This window comes from Geotrypetes seraphini, chromosome 9 (genome assembly GCF_902459505.1).
Source record: "Geotrypetes seraphini chromosome 9, aGeoSer1.1, whole genome shotgun sequence".
In the NCBI taxonomy this organism is placed as follows: domain Eukaryota; kingdom Metazoa; phylum Chordata; class Amphibia; order Gymnophiona; family Dermophiidae; genus Geotrypetes; species Geotrypetes seraphini.
The window spans coordinates 50411042-50429290 of NC_047092.1; the positions used below are offsets into that span (position 1 = coordinate 50411042).

At 43.7% G+C, this 18249-nt stretch overlaps 1 protein-coding gene across 1 annotated transcript in view; it reads right to left on the minus strand.

The window, feature by feature from the left end:
• Positions 1-18249, minus strand: part of CFTR (CF transmembrane conductance regulator) — a 411238-nt gene that overhangs the window by 328772 nt on the left and 64217 nt on the right. The window contains exon 4 of the mRNA XM_033959147.1: positions 6057-6272. Coding sequence (XP_033815038.1) covers positions 6057-6272 — 216 coding nt within the window. The remainder of the gene's footprint in view (positions 1-6056; positions 6273-18249) is intronic.

Below are 18249 nucleotides of genomic sequence, written 5' to 3' on the forward strand. Positions count from 1 at the left end.
ATCCTGCTACCAGGGAGGTGTTGGGGGGGGGTTGCTCGACTTCTGCAGCTCGATTTGTTGGGTTCTTTTTTTTTTTTCATTTATTCTGTGCATATGCCCATCGTTTTCACCAGAAATGGGCACATGCAAATTTAGCAAACCTTCGCTACTCTCTGCCTACCTCATTTGCATGAGCATTTTTAGAGAATGACTTGCTTTTTTAAATCACTACAATAAAGGCTGCAACAATGGCCCACTGGTTTGTAACACATATTTTTGAGAATCCAGCCTTCAGTATGGAGGGCATAGATTCAGCCAGCAGAGACAAAGGCCCATAGCTAGATAGGCCAGGGAAAATAGGAATAGAACTCCATCATATGCTTTCACAATTTAGGAAAAAGGCTTTCATTCTAACTGTAAGATTCCTAATTTTTGTGGCCAAGCCAGAGACAATTTAATACCAATTTTAAGCTGGTGAACACTGATGATGGAGTAGGGAGGATTTATTCTCCTGTTAAGATTATAACTGATTTGCAAGAGCTTTATTTTTACTGTTAAGCTACCATAATTCTGATTTATTTTTAGAAACATAGAAACATGATGGCAGATAAAGGCCAAACGGCCCATCTAGTCTGCCCATCTGCAGTAACCATTATCTGTTTCTCTCTCTGAGAGATCCCACGTGCCTATCCCAGGCCCTTTTGAATTCAGACACAGTCTCTGCCTCCACCACCTCTTCTGGGAGACTGTTCCATACATCTACCACCCATTTTGTAAAAAAGTATTTCCTTAGATTACTCCGGAGCCTATCACCTCTTAACTTCATCCTATGCCCTCTCATTGCAGTTTCCTTTCAAATTGACTCAGTTGATGGTGAGTAGACAAAACAAAAAGTGAAACTAAAGAGCTGTTCAGATTTTGACTTTTTTAATATAATCTTTTATTAGGCAACATCAAAAAGTATATGAAAAACATCAAAGAACAACAGTAGTCCAACCAGACAAGAACACCAATCCATTATATGCAGATTCATAACACAAACAAGTGCTAAGGCAAATTATACATTGGCAAGGCCCAAATGGTGTCTAATATAAGAGTTATAATAATGAATAATTTACACTTTTCCCAATTTTAATACTCATGTGGATTTGGGGTGGGGTGGGGGATTCTTGGTTTTCCACTAATAATATATTTATGAATGACATAAGATATTATTTTCATGTGGTATATTTTAGTTGTATATGAATTTGGGAGGGGGTGGGGGTTAAATCTTCTTGTTGTATGACATTGTAGATTTTCAAGTGATGTTGTACTATAATTGTTTGATATTAACTGTACTTGATGTAAGTTATAAAATGAATAAAGAAATTAAAAAAAAAAAAAAAGAGTTTTCAATAACCCAGAAAAACCCATCCCCAAGTACCAACCATCCTTTCAGACAGACAAAAGGATAGACCCAAACCCCTAGAATCTAAATCCCCCCTCCCCAGTGTGGCTGCCAAAGAGTACTAGAAACTAAGTCAAGTAGAATAGACAATGAGATATACACAAAGAATAAAAAATATATATATCTTGCATGATTCCCCAAAGGGCCCCAGCACAGAAGAAAGCAAAAAACCAACCAACAACATTCAGTGTCAAAAAAACTCAGCACTCATCAGTCACCAAGAGCCACAGGAAGTCAGGAATTGAGCAGGAGGCTTCTCGCCCTATGAGAGAGAGAAGTCCAGTAAACCTCCCAAATATCTTGAAATTTTTCCCAATTGCCCTCCACTTGCACACTCACTGCTCGGCGTTCCAGCAACGCAAGCTCATAAAGGGACAACTTCCATGTAGCAAAAGAGGGAGCTGCCCGTGTTCTCCAATAAAGCAAAATAACCTTCTTGGCCAATAGAATAGCTTTAAATATAAAGAGCCCATGGTCCCTTAGAACACTGAGGAAGCTCACCTCCCGCTTAAAATAGAGCTAGGGTCGAGATACACACGGGTAAAGATGGGCACAATGAGGAAAAGAAAGTCCACACCCGAGCCCAAAAAGACCATACACCCTGGGACATACCTAAAACATATGCCCCAAGGTAGCAGATCCCATTCCGCATTTAGGACAGGTAGCCCAGGAAGCAAACCCCGCTCTATAGGCTCTCCACAGAGAAATAAAGGCTCTGTGTAAGAACTTATATTCTTGTTCCCTATGAAGCATACTCTGAGAAAGAGTATGCAAAAGTACAAAACAGTGAGAGATCATGGAAGATGGAAAAGTGGAATCCAAATCTACACTCCAAGCCCCTGCCAGCAAGTCATCCTGCATATCAGGAGTGCGGGTCTCCAGCACAGAAACATAGTACTAGAGACAAGGAGCAAAGTCCTCCCACAAAGCTAAACTCTGACCCTGACTTTTCGCTATGGAGGAGAGCAAATGAGAGAGATCGAGACTAAGAAAATAATGCTTCAGTTGTAAATACCTGAATGCATTCACCTGCTCAAGGGTATAGAGAGACGCTAGCTCATTCAGCACATTACCCACCCTATGGATCCCATGAACATGCCAAGTCTGAAAGATCCTATTATCCTGCCCCAGACTGAAATTAATATTACCCACAATAGGTAACAAAGGAGAGATGCTGTAATTGAGACCTAAATGTTTACAAAGCATTTTCCATGTGATCCGCATACAAGACTAGACAACATGGATTCGAACAGGGGGAGACAATAGAACAGAACAAGCATGGAGAAGAGACAGACCTGAAATCAGAAATAGAAAATCCCGCTCCACAGAAAAAGTTAAGTAAGAAGAACTCTCAAGAAACCATACTGCAGGCCAGGTTATATGCTCTTAGATCTAATAAACCAAACACCCCCCTCTCTTGTCCTCAGATAACATCATAAAACGAAGGGGTAGTCTAGACTGCTTCCCATTCCACAGGAAGGACCTTAAGTTCACGATATAAAAGATCAAAATCTGACCCTCTGGAGCCAAACCGGCAAAGCCTGTAACAGATAAAGCCATCGGGGGACAATCATCATGTTATACAGGAAGATACGGCCCGCTAAGGACACTGGGAGAGAGCCTCATATTTGCATACAGCCCATTCCTCCCAATAAGCCATTAACCTCCTTCCTATCCTGTGGGTTATAGCTGCTGACTTAGCATCATAACTGTTTTTGGGAGCCCCTGAGATACGGGCTTCAGAAGATTGGGGATGTTTAGCTCCCCCAAATCTCTGCTATGGGCTCTAGAAGGATCTCTGGGCCAAAGATCCTTCTTATGAAAGCACCTAAAGTCACGAAAATTACTCCAAGCAGACTCCCTAGGGGCCTTTGATCTGCTGTCTGGTAGAGACTTGGGTTTGCGATCCCATACACTAGCCATTAAATCATCCAGCCCTTTACCAAAGAGCAATCGGCCTTTGAAAGGCAATTTGCTCAGAGTTGCTTTATAGGCAGAATCTCCCACCCATTGTTTAATCCACAGCATTCTACGGATGGAGATAGCATAAGCAGAGACCTTGCTAAATACTCTCAACAGATCATGTAGCACTTCTACCATATAATTCACTCCCTCAAACAGGAATTGATTGTTGACATCATTGCCGGGGTACATGCCTGCACAATGAAGGATGCTGCTGCTGCTGCCTATAATCCCAATGTCACAGCTTCAAATTGTCTCCTATGGACAAAATCCAGCCTGTGATCCTGCATGTCTTTTAACACAACTCCCTCTTCGCTGGGGAGGGAGGTATACTTGGTAACTTATGCCACCAGGGAATCCATCTTAAGCAAGAAGGAAAGCTGTTGTAATTAAGCATCCATGAGATATAGCTTTGTATGGCCTTTGCTACCCAGAGAGGACACTCTAGAGTAAACCAATGGTCTTAATGATGTCCAGATGCGAAGGAAAGCACCTAGTCTGAGCATTTGTGCTGTTCATCATCAAGCATTGAGCCATAGAAGACTGGGGCTGCACTATCTTTAATTTTGAGAGAGACTAAATGATTACCTCTAATAGCACTGAGGGCTTAAAAAGCCTATGCACTGTCAAGCCCATTCCCAGATCCATGGCCACTATCTGGTCGGGCTCCAGTATCTCCACGGGAGAGAATGTATTATCTTAATGAAGACCCCCAACTGGGAAAGTAACAGCAGAGAAACTAAATACTCCTCCTCCTAGTCTTTATCAGACTGGACCCCCGTCACTGGAGCATGGCTTTGTTGCAGGGCACAGGTGAACCCCAGCACTACAGCTAACAAGATCCACGAGGAGTTAACATGGCCTCTGTATTTAAGTATGCTTCATACATCATGCTGATAAATTCTAGGGCAAAACCCTGACCAGGACACCCCTAGGGCCACTGTGGGTACCCCTGTTCCTTCTGGGGTTTCCCAGTGATAGTGCAACTGCAGTTTGCCAGGGCCAGTCGGCATTTCAAAGCTCTGATCAGGATTTCTGACCTGGGACTCAGACAATATGGGAATCCAAACCATCAGAGGGACTAGGGGAGGCTAAGCCTGTGGCTCTGCCCCCCTACACACATACACATGCTGTGCTGAATGTGATACATGGGCGATCCGTGGCCAGCCATCCACCACAAATCTGGCATGAACCCAGAGTAACTTGGTCTGAGGAATCCATCTAATCAGATTTTAAGCAAAATTGAGGTGTTTTAGGCAGAGGCTTTTATTAAAAAAATCGGGAAATCCAAGATAGCTATCACAGCAGCAATTTTAGTTCTGAAAACAGCCCATGGGAACTATACTGGGGGTCAAAAACCTGCGACTTTAGGAGTGGTGGATCCTGGCTCTTACCTCAGAACTCCAAAAAAACACTTTTGGAGACACCCTTCCCACAACCCCCAATTTTCTTTTATGGGATGACAACCCTGTACTCATTGTGCCAAGCTTTGTACTAGGAGCTGCAAAGACTGACACTATAGCTAGCTGAAGGGGAGAACCTCTGCCTCAGGCAAGCCTGGAAACCGGACTGCTTGCTTTTTCCGACTGCCTCTCAGTCCCTCTGGAAGAACCGAGACTTGAACTCCTCACCAAATTTGCATGCACACCGGCGAGGTGGGGAGGAAACGCAGTCAGCTCCAATCCTGGAGAACCACCACAGAGCTGTATGGCCTGTGCTCAAGCCTACTGCAGACAGAACCTGGGACGAGCCTTGGTCCCAAGGGGACCAGTCTCTGAGCTCCCAAGCTATCAGTGCGGGCCAGCCAAGTCGGTGCCCTGCAATGCAGGTAGCCCCTTGACTACAAATTTCAACTCTGAAAGTCTGTGTTCTCCCACATCCAAAGATGTGCCGTGATTGGGAACCTCTGCAGTACTAAAAAGCCTCTTGACCAGATGATAAAACCCCTCAAAAAAGAAAAACATGAGCAGAACAAACAGACTCCTACCACCTCATATGTAGAGAGAATAACTGAGTACAGGACAGCCCAGGGAGAATGGAGGCAGAGCGGAAAAATGCACCCAGCAGATAATTGTACACAGGGCAGGATTAATTCTTCGAGGGCCCCTAGGCACACAAGTACAATGGGCCCCCTAGCCCCGCCCCACTCCACCCACAGACCCCCCCCCATCGACAAAAAGTATGACAAGAAAGCAACACGGGTAAGAAAGGCAACAGGAATTGTAATTATGCAAGCGGTGCTGCTTGCCCAAAGTTTCCCTCTGACACGCCCAGGCGGAAACAGGAAGCTGCGTCAGAGGGAAGCTTTGGGCAAGCAGCACCGCTTGCAAAATTACAGTTCCCGTTGCCTTTCTTACCCGCGTTGCTTGTTTGTCTTACTTTGCGTTGATGGGGGGCCGCGTTGCTGATCGGAGGGCCCACGTTGCCAATCGATGCTGGAGGGGCCCATCGTTGTTTGGAAAAAACAATGTCGATGCCCTCTATCGGGCCCCCCTGACCATTTCGGGCCCTAGGCACGTGCCTACTGGGCCTATTGGTTAATCCGGCCTTGAATGTACATAAGCCCAGTTGTTAAACACTGCCATTCTTATTGAACTAGAATAGCTTTTATAATACAAATGTATCTAGTTTTAGTATTACAGATTTTCTAGAAACAAGAAGAAATTACCTTTTTATAAATTAAGCTAAACATGGCTATTCTCATTTGCATTCCTATATGATGAAGCCCAAATATGGCAGGATGTAACAGCAGCATCCTCACTACGAAAAGGAGGCACAGTCCAATAGCAAGATAATATGCAATGGATCGTTCATGTCTGTTGTCCGGGTCATAGGAAGCTATAATTCTTCCCAACAAAACAGGCTGTATTGCTTTGGTAACTTCCTAGAGAAAGAGAGACAAGAAGTATTTTGAAGCATCCACTTTTTTCAGGTGTTACACAAGTTATAAAGCAACAGTGCAAATACATTCAGGTTCTACTGAAAATCTATAACAGGAACCCTATGAAAGCAAGCAAACATGAAGAAGCCCTAAAAATGTATTCCATCAACATTTAATTGCATGTAATTTTCATTGAATCTACAGAAACTACAAAACACAAAAAGGGTAAAGGGTCATGAATTTGATAAACCACCTTTCTGTGGTACAACCAAAGCGATTTACATTTATTATATGCAGGAAGGTAGGATTGCATCATTTTCTCAGAATTATTTATACTTAAGATAGATAAATGCAGGTCTTGATTATTAGCAAGGGTTTCTACTGATGGTTGTATTACCTCATTCTTTGCTTTGTCTCGGGGAACCTGACAGGGTTGACCCTTATCACCTCTACTTTTCAACCTAACACTTGAACCCTTTTTGCTTGTATCCCTTGTCATTCTCAAGAAATTAAAGTTACAGCCTTTGTAGATGATGTTCTTTTATATATGAGTTACCGTGAACAAATAGTTCCACTGATTCTATCTTTATTGAGAACTTTTGATATTTTATCTGGTTATTCAATAGACTGCAACAAAACAGAAGTAATGCCCTTGAACTCCTATTGCACTATAGATGTGCTAGCTCCTTTTTCTATTCAGTGGTGTGCTACAGAAATAAAGTATTTGGGCATCAAGTTCCACCCAAATTGGGAAGATACTTTATACCAGGGGTGTCCAACCTGCGGCCCAAGGGCCACATGCAGCCCTGTGAAGTATTTTGTGCGGTCCCGGTCGAGGGCGATGCAGTGTTTTCCTCTGCTGCCCCCGGCTCCCTCCTCTGTCTTGCTGCAGCGTTTGCGCAGCCCCAGAAACATTTTTTTCAGCCAATGCGGCCCAGGGAAGCCAAAAGGTTGGACATCCCTGCTTTACACCTTAATGTGCAACTTGTACTTTCTAGATTATGAGACCTTTGTAATATCTGGTCACTTTTATGGCTTATGTGGTAGGGATGTTTGGAGACTATACGCATGATTATGACCCAGCAAATCCTATATGTCCTTCAAATACTCTCATTTTCATTTCCCCCCTCATTTTTAAGCGTATCAATTCTATATTAAGCAATTTCCTATGAAAAAATAAGGTGTTGAGTGGGGAGATAGGGTTTTCCAATTTTCACAAATATGCTTGGGCTTCACTCTTGCACAATGCTTGCTGGTGGTTTCAAGATATTCTACTGGAAGATTAGGTTTATACCTTTGATAATCTTCTTTCTATTAGTCCCTGGAGGATTCCATACGCTATGTGTTCAATCCCAACCCACAGTCCGGGTGTTGCAGAAATCCACATATTTTCTGAACACATGCTCCACCTCTCTAGGCTGAGAATCAGCAAACAACCTTAGTTCAGTCCCAAAGCCAAGCACATACCTTCAAATTCAGGACAAGGGCGTATGGGAAGAATTCCATCAACCCAAGTAAATCATGAACTGGCTTGCTCTGCAAAATATTAACAAATGAGAAACAGGTACAAAGGCAACTCCAAAAAAAATTGAGAAACAATGCAGTACTAACCTGCTGTGTGCAGTGAGAAAGGCCTTCAGTAATGTTTATACTCACAGAAACACCCCACAGGATCTGCCAACTGGCTGGAAAAACTTCAAACCTGTAACGAGAATGACCAAGGCAGAAAGGAGCAGGCTACTCCAACAACTAAGTGAAGACTGAGTCGTATGGAACCCTCCAGAGACTAACAGAAAGAAGATTACTGAAAGTATAAACCTAATCTTCCATTCTGTTACGTCCCTGGAGGATTCCATACACTAGGTGACATACCAAAGCCACGATAGCTAGGTAGGGACAGAAGAGCCTGTCCTCAAATCTGTCCCTGGAGGATTCCATACACTAGGTGACGTACCAAAGCCACAGTAGCTATGGAGGGACAGAAGAGCCTGTCCTCAAATCCGAGGTCCCAAAAAAATGGCATCAGAATGCGCTGCCACAACAATTCAGTAAAACTGCCCTGCAAATTTCATCATGATTAACCACACGAGATGCCCTCCACGACGCAACCACACTTCTCGTCGAATGCTGTAAACAAGATCGAGGGTTTGCCACGGGTGATGGAAGTCGCAGAACTGGCCATTCTAATCCATCAAATGATCGAGAACTTGGACGCTGGCCTACCATGGTGAGGCTCAGCAGTAAGAACAAAAAGGTGATCAGACAACCTGAATTCAATTGTTCTTTCCTGTGCACTCCGAACCTGTCGGATGAAATGCCTGCAACCTAACCTCCTGATTGACTTGAAAAGCCAAAACCACCTGCGGCAAGAAGGAAGGTACAGTACAGAGAAAAATACCCGCATCTGAAAAATGGAGAAAGAGCACAAAAGAGCAGAAACTCCAAAATACACTGTGCTGAGATGATGACCAGAAAAACTGTCTTTCAAAGGGGACCTCACCAAGGCCCTGTTAAATGATATTAAGATTTCACAAAGGTAAAGGAAGATGCAAGGGAGGACATAGACGAAGCACCCCCTTCATATACCTGGTCAAATCTGAAAGAACAGTAAGCGAACTAGCGCCTCAGCGCTCGAAAAAATGCAAAGCTTGCAACCTGAACTTTCAGGGAAGTCACTGCCAGACTTCTGTCTAAACCCTCCAGAAGGAAAGCCAGAACTACCTAACTGTGAGCCTTCTCAGACTCCACTTGATTCCTAGCTCCACTGTGAGAAAGCCTACCAGGCTTTGGCAGAAGAAGCCATAGCAAAGGGAACTTTGAGTGGAAGAGAGTTGAGAAAACTACCTCCAAATAACCGCTCACAATCATGGCTGAGCGGTCAAGAGCCATGCCGTAAAACCAAAATGGCAAGGGTTCTCCATGGACATTGAACAGCTAGCCTTGCTCTTAAGTGTATAAAGTGTACAGAAATAATGGCAAATGATGCAAAATGTTCTCAAAAAGATTATTGATTTTATTAATTTCCATAACAACTATCAAAAGGTTATTTGAGTCATGGGGTTCTTTACAGAAGCCAAAATCTAGCATTTCTAGCAAAGAATCCTACACTATAATAGTTGTTTACCAATATATACCTTCTATCCAGTATGACATCATCACTTGTCAACCAATCAGCCGACAGAGGCTGTCCTTAGGTTTGAACAAATAACATTCCTTTTAACATAGGAAAAAAGTTTCACAAATCATATTTTTGTTTACATTAATTTCTGAATATGCATAAAACATTATAACATACCCAATGCACTTTTTGTCATTCTCAAAAAGGTGAAATCAAACAGCTTGTCTGTGTCAGACAAAACCTTGTTTTGGAAAAACTGACAGTTTCAAGTTTCACTGACACACACACACAAAAGACCCAGACCCCATGTTTCTTAGAGGATAATAAAATAACAGAAGTAAAAGCTCCAGGGGCTTTGGAAAGGAGGGACAGACTCTATTGAATTTGTTGAGAGTTCCTGTATCTCTTGAAGAAGAAAGGATGATTGAGTGGTTGTCTAAGTGTTGACTGGACGAAAAGAAGTTGGAGGGATCTGGTGGAAATTTAGTTTGTAGCCCTGCTTCACCAAGTCTGTATTTGTCTGTAGAAATTTTCATCCAGTTGTAAAAATGGATGATACAGCCTAAAGGTATAGCATTAAAAACTAGCACCCTCTTTTACAAAGCCACATGACAATTAATTCCTAATGGGCTTCAGTGGAAGTACCATGGGCTTCTGCGGTAATTGGCTTTGTAAAAGAAGGCCTAAGTGTGGATTTGGGGAAAGAAGTTGTAGAGGTCTATGATTTCCTTTATGAGGTTTTGAGCATTGGTAAGACACTTGATGGAGTTACCTTGATTGAGGCTGTCTCAAAAAATGACTTTAATTTTTTCCGATAAGGTTGATATTAGTAATATTTATATGGAGTAGAGTAATTCCAAGATGGACCTGAAGGATTAGAGCTCTGCGATGGTGGAACAATCTTCCTTTACTTGTGATTCTATGTCCTTTACTTATCTTCAAAAAGATTATCCCCTAGACATGGGGCATCTACCAGTCTGTCATGTAGATCATCCTGGAGGCCTGAAGCAATTAATCACATCATTCTTCTTGCTGTGATGGCCATTGTTGCTAAACATGATGTTATATCATAGACACTGTAAGTGTTGGTGATGAGATGAAACATTATTTCTTCCAAAGAAGCCATGAAACTGGACAACAGCTCAGAAAGGGCTCCCAATGCACGAGTAAAATTTAGAATGCTGGTAATGCAGTATTTGTAGCTGATGGGTGGAAATCCTTGACACTAATATTGTGAAGGGATGCAGTTCTGAACCAGGGCAAGGTCAGCGCATGGGCCAGATCAGCACACTGTAAAGATCTGAGATTGTGCCTGAAGAAAACATTTTTCCCTACAGCATTCAGAGTCTTTGGCTGCTTTCCTGAAGGGAAGAAAGAATGCTATTTTAGAGATTTTGATTTGTTGATAACTGCTTCAAACACCATTAAATGATGTGGAAATTGTACTTTTTTGTGAAGGGCTGCTGAGTATAATGATTTTGACATATTTTGGATTGTACGCCCTGCAATATTGAATTAAAGGAACTGCAGTTGGTTCAGAAGGCGAGTCTACTGACTTAAGTATACTTTGAAAGTCCTTCCTATTCCTGGTAGTTATTTCTGCCCCTACCACCAACTCCATAAGGACATTTTATCTAATATAATAAAATGGTAAGCCGCGCATGCGCACTTCCTATGCGTGCGCCGGTTTTCCGTGAGCTGTAGCGACCCACAGGTACTGCGCATGTGCGGCTTACGGTTCAGTTTTTCTGTCTGCCCTGCTCCCTGCTGCTCCTTGCCGTATTGTATTTTTTAGTTGAAAGACGCAGCGGTTGAAAGACGCCGCGTCTTTCAACTAAAAAATACAATACGGCAAAGAGCAGCAGGGAGCAGGCCAGACCAAAAAACTGAACCATCTTTCAACGACGTCTTTCAACTGAACCATCTTTCAACGCCGCAACTCACCCCCCCTCCCCCCCCGACGACCCTACCCGACACAACTGAAACCCCCGTTGACCCTCACACTGCTACAAGGCTGACAAACCTGGCAGGAGCAGCAGCATCCCAGGCACACTAAACGCTGCTTCGGGTCTTATACTGGCCTAATTTCCTCTGCCGCGTCCCTGGCAGGCTGGCATTGGAGGGGGGGTGGGGGGTTCAATGGAAGTCAGGCACGCATGATGGCATCGGAGGGGGGTTCCATGGACATATGTTGCTCAGGGGGATGGGAGGCAGGCAGGCTGGCATGGGGGGGTTTCAATGGAAGGGGGATGGGAGGCAACGGAGGGGGTAGGGTTTTTCAATGGAAGGCAGGCTGGCATCGGAGGGGGGGAGGAAGGAGGCACTGGGGACACTAAGGACATAGAAAGGGGCACTATGGACATAGGAAGGGGCACTAACGACATAGGAAGGAGGCACAGGGACATTCACAGACATAAAAAATGACAGACAGGCAGCATGCAAGGAGAGAGAGACAAATAAAAAAAATACCCAGACAGATAGACATGAAGGGAAGGGGGGGCCGACAAAGAAGAGGACTCGAACCGCAAGGAAAAAGCTGGGCCTGCCTGCCTGTGGGGAACGCTATAAGGGAAGGAGGGGGGCCATGGAGCAGGCTAGACCACGGGAAGGGAAGGGAGAGGAGCCGAACGGAGCAGCCAGATCGCAGCAGGCCACAACTCAGGGGAGAGGCCTAACGGAGCAGGCCAGATCGCAGTAAGAGAAGGGAAGGGGTGGGGGAAATGCTGCAACTGCTGCACAGGGACCTGTAGGGGAAGCCAAATACCGCTGCTGCTGCTGCTGCACAGGGAAGTCGGGGGGGGAGGAAAATGCTGTTGCTGTTGCTGCTCCACAGGGAAGTGGAATAGAAATGCTGCTGCACAGGGAAATGGAGGCAAAGAATGATTGACAAACAGCAGGAGGGAGGGAGACAGACAGAAAGGAAGAAAGACACAGGGGCAGGGAGAGGAACAGAAAGACAGACAGAAAAAGGGAGCCAAGGAGAGAGAAAGAGAGAGAGACAGCGGGAGAGAGAGAGAGACAGAAAGAAAGAAAGACAGACAGACATATATTCTAGCACCCATTAATGTAACGGACTTAAAGACTAGTATATATATATTTTTGTTTGTTTGTTTGTTCCAATCATTTTTATTAAAAGGTCAAACAGACATACAAAGCCAGTATAATACTCCAATAGAATACTAAAAGTACAACAGTAGGAGCAATACAGTAGAAACGAACAATAGAACTAGCGAAACATTCCAAAGGTTACAGGCATCAACAGCAAAGCAGTACATGAATGTATGATAACAAAACAAAAGACTAAAAACAAAAGACCAATGACCAATGAAATAAGGGCAACAAGTAGACAATCTCACTATGTATCACAATACTGGAGAAAAGGACCCCAGATCCGATGATATGTAGGGAACCGAGTGTGGACTTCGGCCAGTCGATGTTCCAACTGGGCTATGCTGGAAACATAAGTCCACCATTTCCGCTGAACAACTAACTCACTGCTATTGCAGAGTCGTATAAGTTGATGATAGGCCACTGAAAAAGGCCGCTGAGTACCAGACAGCTGTAGTAAGTAATCAAGTATAGGTGCTGAAGAGAGATGACCCAAACTGCTGGCGAAGACAATGCAATAACTGCAGATATCGAAAAAATTGAGTGGAAGGCAGTCCATAGCAGTCTCTGAGCTCTACAAAAGTGAGGAAATGGTGAGCCAGCAATAAATCTTCAACAGTCTGGATCGCAGAAGTCATCCAAGGAGTCCAACGTAACACTTTACTATCAAAGGTAAAATATATGTTATCCTAGAGAGGGGCGTCTATAGAGTGATAAATAGAAGCAGAGAAACAGTGATCTACAAAGTGCAAGGCAAACATGGTCTCCCTCAATGGTATCCACTGATGTACAAAAGATATATTATGGGTAAATAGGACCTGCTCGATAGTATAGGACAGGGGTAGGCAATTCCAGTCCTCGAGAGCTGGAGCCAGGTCAGGTTTTCAGGATATCCACAATGAATATGTAAGAGATGGATTTGCATGCACTAACTCCTTGAGATGCAAATCTATCTCATGCATATTTATTGTGGATATCCTGAAAACCTGACCTGGCTCCGGCTCTCGAGGACCGGAATTGCCTACCTCTGGTATAGGGCATCAAAAGACACTGTTCCACCTGTACCCATACCGGAATTGGCTCCCCCTCAGAAAATCCTGATAGCATAGTAGCACTACGCAACAGCGCAGCCTTAGCATACAAGCCAAAATCTGGAACGCCAACTCCGCCCAAGTCCCTAGACCATTTCAGCACCGATAAAGCTATTCTGGGCCTTTTTCCTAGCCATAAATAGTTGGAAAGAGTTTTATCAATGGAACGGAAGAACGGGGTAGAAAACAGGAGAGGCAACATCTGTAAAATATAGATTATTTGGGGTGCAATGACCATCCAAATGGTTTCTAGATGCCTCCACCAAGACAGCCGTAATGGAGTCCAAGCTGTACATAAAGCTTGAACTTTAGCTAGGAGAGACTTAGCATTGAGAGAGACCATGTCAGCACAATTAACAGCAACTTGCATATCCAAATACTGTCAGCACACCAAGTGAGACCATAAGGCGAGATCATGGCCCGTGTACAATAAACATTTAAGGGTAAAATTTCAGTCTTATCCCAATTTATGGAATAGCCCAAAAGAGTACCAAAAAAATCGTAAGAGCTCTAATATACAAGGAATGGTCGTAGAAGGCTCAGAGATGTACAGCAAAACATCATCTGCAAAAGCAGATACCTTGACCACAATGTCTCGCACTGCTATACCCCCTATTACAAGATTGCTATTGATGGCGAGAAGAAGCGGTTCCAGAGTCAGGTTAAATAGCAGAGGTGACAGGAGGCATCCCTGCTGAGTACCATGAGATATTTTTTATATATTTATTATAACTGACATCTTTTGAAGAAGAATCAGGTTTGGTAGGTTCCGAGTGGTGCTCTTTAGGAGAAGACATATTTGGGAGAGCTCTCTATTTTATAGGTTGTAACCCAGTAGATTTTTGCAATATATGGGATATAAATGTTTTAAATAAATAAAGAATTGCTTTCTCTCAGAAGAAGTGAACGGTGCCACTGCTGTGAAGCTAGAGATGGGTTCCTTGTTCTTATTGATGGCACTGGAGATGGTGTATGTGGCACCAGAAGAGACACTGGAATGAAATGAGGCTGTGGAGCTGGCTGCTGAAGAACTTTTTGAAACAGTTACAAATGAAGAGAGGTTGCATTTTGTATGGCTATGATGGAAAATGCAATAGTAGCCATGTGCAATATATGTGCAGCTGTAGATTGTGAGCAGTAGTCTGGTGAAGGACTTGCCAAGGGTTGACTGAAATGTTTGGACAAATGTTTAGTTTTGTTTACTTTTTATTACATTTTCTTTGGTGCTGGCTCAGAAATCACATCAGCCTGAGCTGATTTTGGTGAAGGTTTTGATTCTCTTGACCATATGTATATGAGCTGCTAATTTTGCCACCACTGACAAAGGCACAGGAGAGGTTTTTGTGTGTTTAAAAGACTTCTCTGGTGGAGGTAATACTGCACTAGGTTGACTGACAGCTCCCTGTTGTCACTGTGACTTCTTGGATTCTGCTGCAGGGCATGAAGCTGAGGGTTGAGCTCGCCTGGAGCTTTAAAACCTCTGTCTAGAGCCCTGAAACGACCTCTGAATGGAAGACACAGCAGAGTTCTGACAAAAGCGTTGAGACCCACAAAAAGAACAACAACCTGACCCTCCAGGCAAGTGGTCTATCTGGCAAAGACTTAGGTTGTTAATTCACCACACTAGCCATAAGATCATTTAATCCCTTACCAAAGAGCATGCGGCCCTTGAAAGATAGTGTATTCAAAGTAGCTTCTGATGGGCGAAAATGGAGAAAGCTCGGACTTTGCTCATAATAAGATAGTAGTAACATAGTAAATGATGGCAGATAAAGACCCGAGTAGTCCATCCAGTCTGCCCAACCATACATGCTCCATAAATTAATTTAGTTTAAATGGTCCTTTTTCTTAAATATTTCTGGGCCAGAAACCCAGAGCCCTGCCCAGTAGTGTGCTTAGGTTCCATCTACTGGAGTCTCCATCAAAGCTCACTCCGGCCCATCTTAACCATCACAGCCATCGAAACCCTCCCCCAGCATGTCCTCAATTGAATAGTCCATATATGGGACACAGGCTGTGCAAGCCTGCCCAGTATTGGCCTTAGTTCCTTCAATGTATACCCATTATTTTCTGATTAGAGATCCTCTGTGTTAATCACACGCTAGTTTGAACTCTGTCACCGTTTTCTTCTCCACCATCGCCCTCGGGAGCGCATTCCATGCATCAACCACCCTCTCCGTAAAGAAGAATTTCCTAACATTACTCTTGAATCTACCATCCCTCAACCACAAAATATGCCCTCTGGTTTTACCATTTTCCTTTCTCTGGAATAGATTTTGTTCTACGTTAATACCTTTCAAGTATTTGAACGTCTGAATCATATTTCCCCTGTCCCTTCTTTCCTCTAGGATATACATATTCAGGGCTTCCTGTCTCTCCTCATGCATCTTCTGGTGCAAACCTCCTACCATTTCATCACCTTCCTCTGGACCGCTTCAAGTCTTTTTATGCCCTTCACCATACGCTCTCCAAAACTGAATACAATACTCCAAGTCGAGCCTCACCATTGACCTGTACACCTTCTTTCTTCTACTGGTCACGCCTCTCTCTATACAGCCTAGCATCCTTTTGGCAATAGCCACTGCCTTGTTACACTGTTTCTTCACCTTTAGATCTTTACCGTCCAATTTCTAATCCCCAAATACATTACTCTGCACTTTTTTGCATTGAATTTTAGTTGCCAGATATTAGACCATTCTTCTACCTTTTGCAGATCCTTTTTCATGTTTTCCACTCCCTCTTCAGTGTCTACTCTGTTACAAATCTTGGTATCATCCACAAAAAGGCAAACTTTTCCTTTTAATCCTTCGGCAATGTCGCTCACAAACATATTGAGCAGGATCGGCCCTAGCACCGATCCCCGAGGGACTCCACTACTCACTTTTCCCTCCTCCGAGTGAATTCCATTAACCACCACCTTCTGGTGTCTGTCCATCAACCAGTTTCTAATCCAGTTCACTACTTTAGGTCCTAACTTCAGTCCATCAAGTTTGTTCAAGAGCCTTCTATGAGTAACCATGTCAAAGGCTTTGCTGAAATCTAAGTAAATTACATCTAGCATATGCCCTTGATCTAATTCTCCAGTCACCCAATCAAAAAATTCAATCAGATTCATCTGGCATGATTTACCTGAACACATGATCCTGAACACATCATAGAGAGCATACGCTATACAATCTACCCCAAAACAAGAAACTGGGGGTAGGCGTTGTAGGAGATTTGAAGCAGGATAATATGGCAGGTGCGTTCTACAAGGAAGTTGCTGCCCCAGTGCCAAAGCCTCAAATTGCTGTTTTAGGACCAAATCCACCCTGCGGTCCTGCATATCCTTTAGAATCATCCTGCTTTCACTAGGCAAAGAGGTGCATTTGGTAAACTGTGCAACCAAGAAATCCACCTTAGGCAGGATAAACAGCTCTTGAAAATCCAGAGCTAGTGGATATAACTTAGCCATTGTCCTTCAACCTGCAAGGGACCTTTTGGAGACTCTCAGTGCTCCATAAGCATCACAGTAATGTCCGGATGCAAAGGAAAGAAAGTGGGCTGGGGCTTGGAACTGCTCATAACAGAATGCCAAATAGTGGAGGTTTGTGGGGGCTTCAGCTTCAAGACCCACAAGCACTCAATGCTGATCTCCAGTAAGGCCACTGGCTTAAACGGCACACTGCCAGGTTCTCTCCCTGGCCCAGAGGCATCAAGGACTTCAGACCCAGAGCCTCTGTCTGGGAACCTGCATCCTACAAAAACAAGGATTCCTCTTGAGGGAGTAAGGGAGTGACTCAGACCCACAGTCATCCCAGTCTCTCTCTCTGACAGGACCTCCAAATCATGATGCTAAACTGCCAAGGGGTAGCTGTGATCTGTTAGGGAAAAGACCCATGTGAGCTAGCCAGTGTGATCCCAGGGTGGAACGATGAACCCTGATAGCCTATATAAGCTTCAAACATAAGTCTAAATAAATAAAGAAGAAACTGACTATAATAGAAAACTAGTCTCAAGAGATTAATCCTATATTTATATGGTACGCTCAGTTTTCTATTATAGGATTACTCTCTTGAGACTAGTTTTCTATTATAGTCAGTTTCTTCTTTATTTATCCAACAAGTTTCACTGACTTCCAGTATTGGATACACACTCCCTGTTTGAATTAGAAACAAAGTTATCAAACATAAGTCTGACAAAATCAGGTGTAAATCCTGAAAGGACCTGAGTTAACCTCCAAGGACTACCCTTGCTTCCTCATGGGCCCAGAAAGCACAATTACTTACCGTAAAGCACAGTTACTTACTATAACAGGTGTTATCCAGGGACAGCAGGTAGATATTTTCATGAATGGGTGATGTCACCACGGAGCCCTCAGTACGGACCACTTTAAGAACTTAGAAAGTTCTTGATGCCCACACTGCATATGCGCGAGTGCCCTTCCGCCCGACAGAGGCGCGCGGTCTCTCAATTAAGATATGCCAGCTAAGAAGCCAACCCAGTGAGGTGGGTGGGTTATGAGAATAACTGCCTGCTGTCCCTGGATAACACCTGTTACAGTAAGTAACTGTGCTTTATCCCAGGACAAGCAGGCAGCCTGTTCTCATGAATGGGTGACTTCCAAGCTAACCAGAATGGGATGATGGGAAAGTTGGCCATCAAAAAAATAAATTTTGCAATA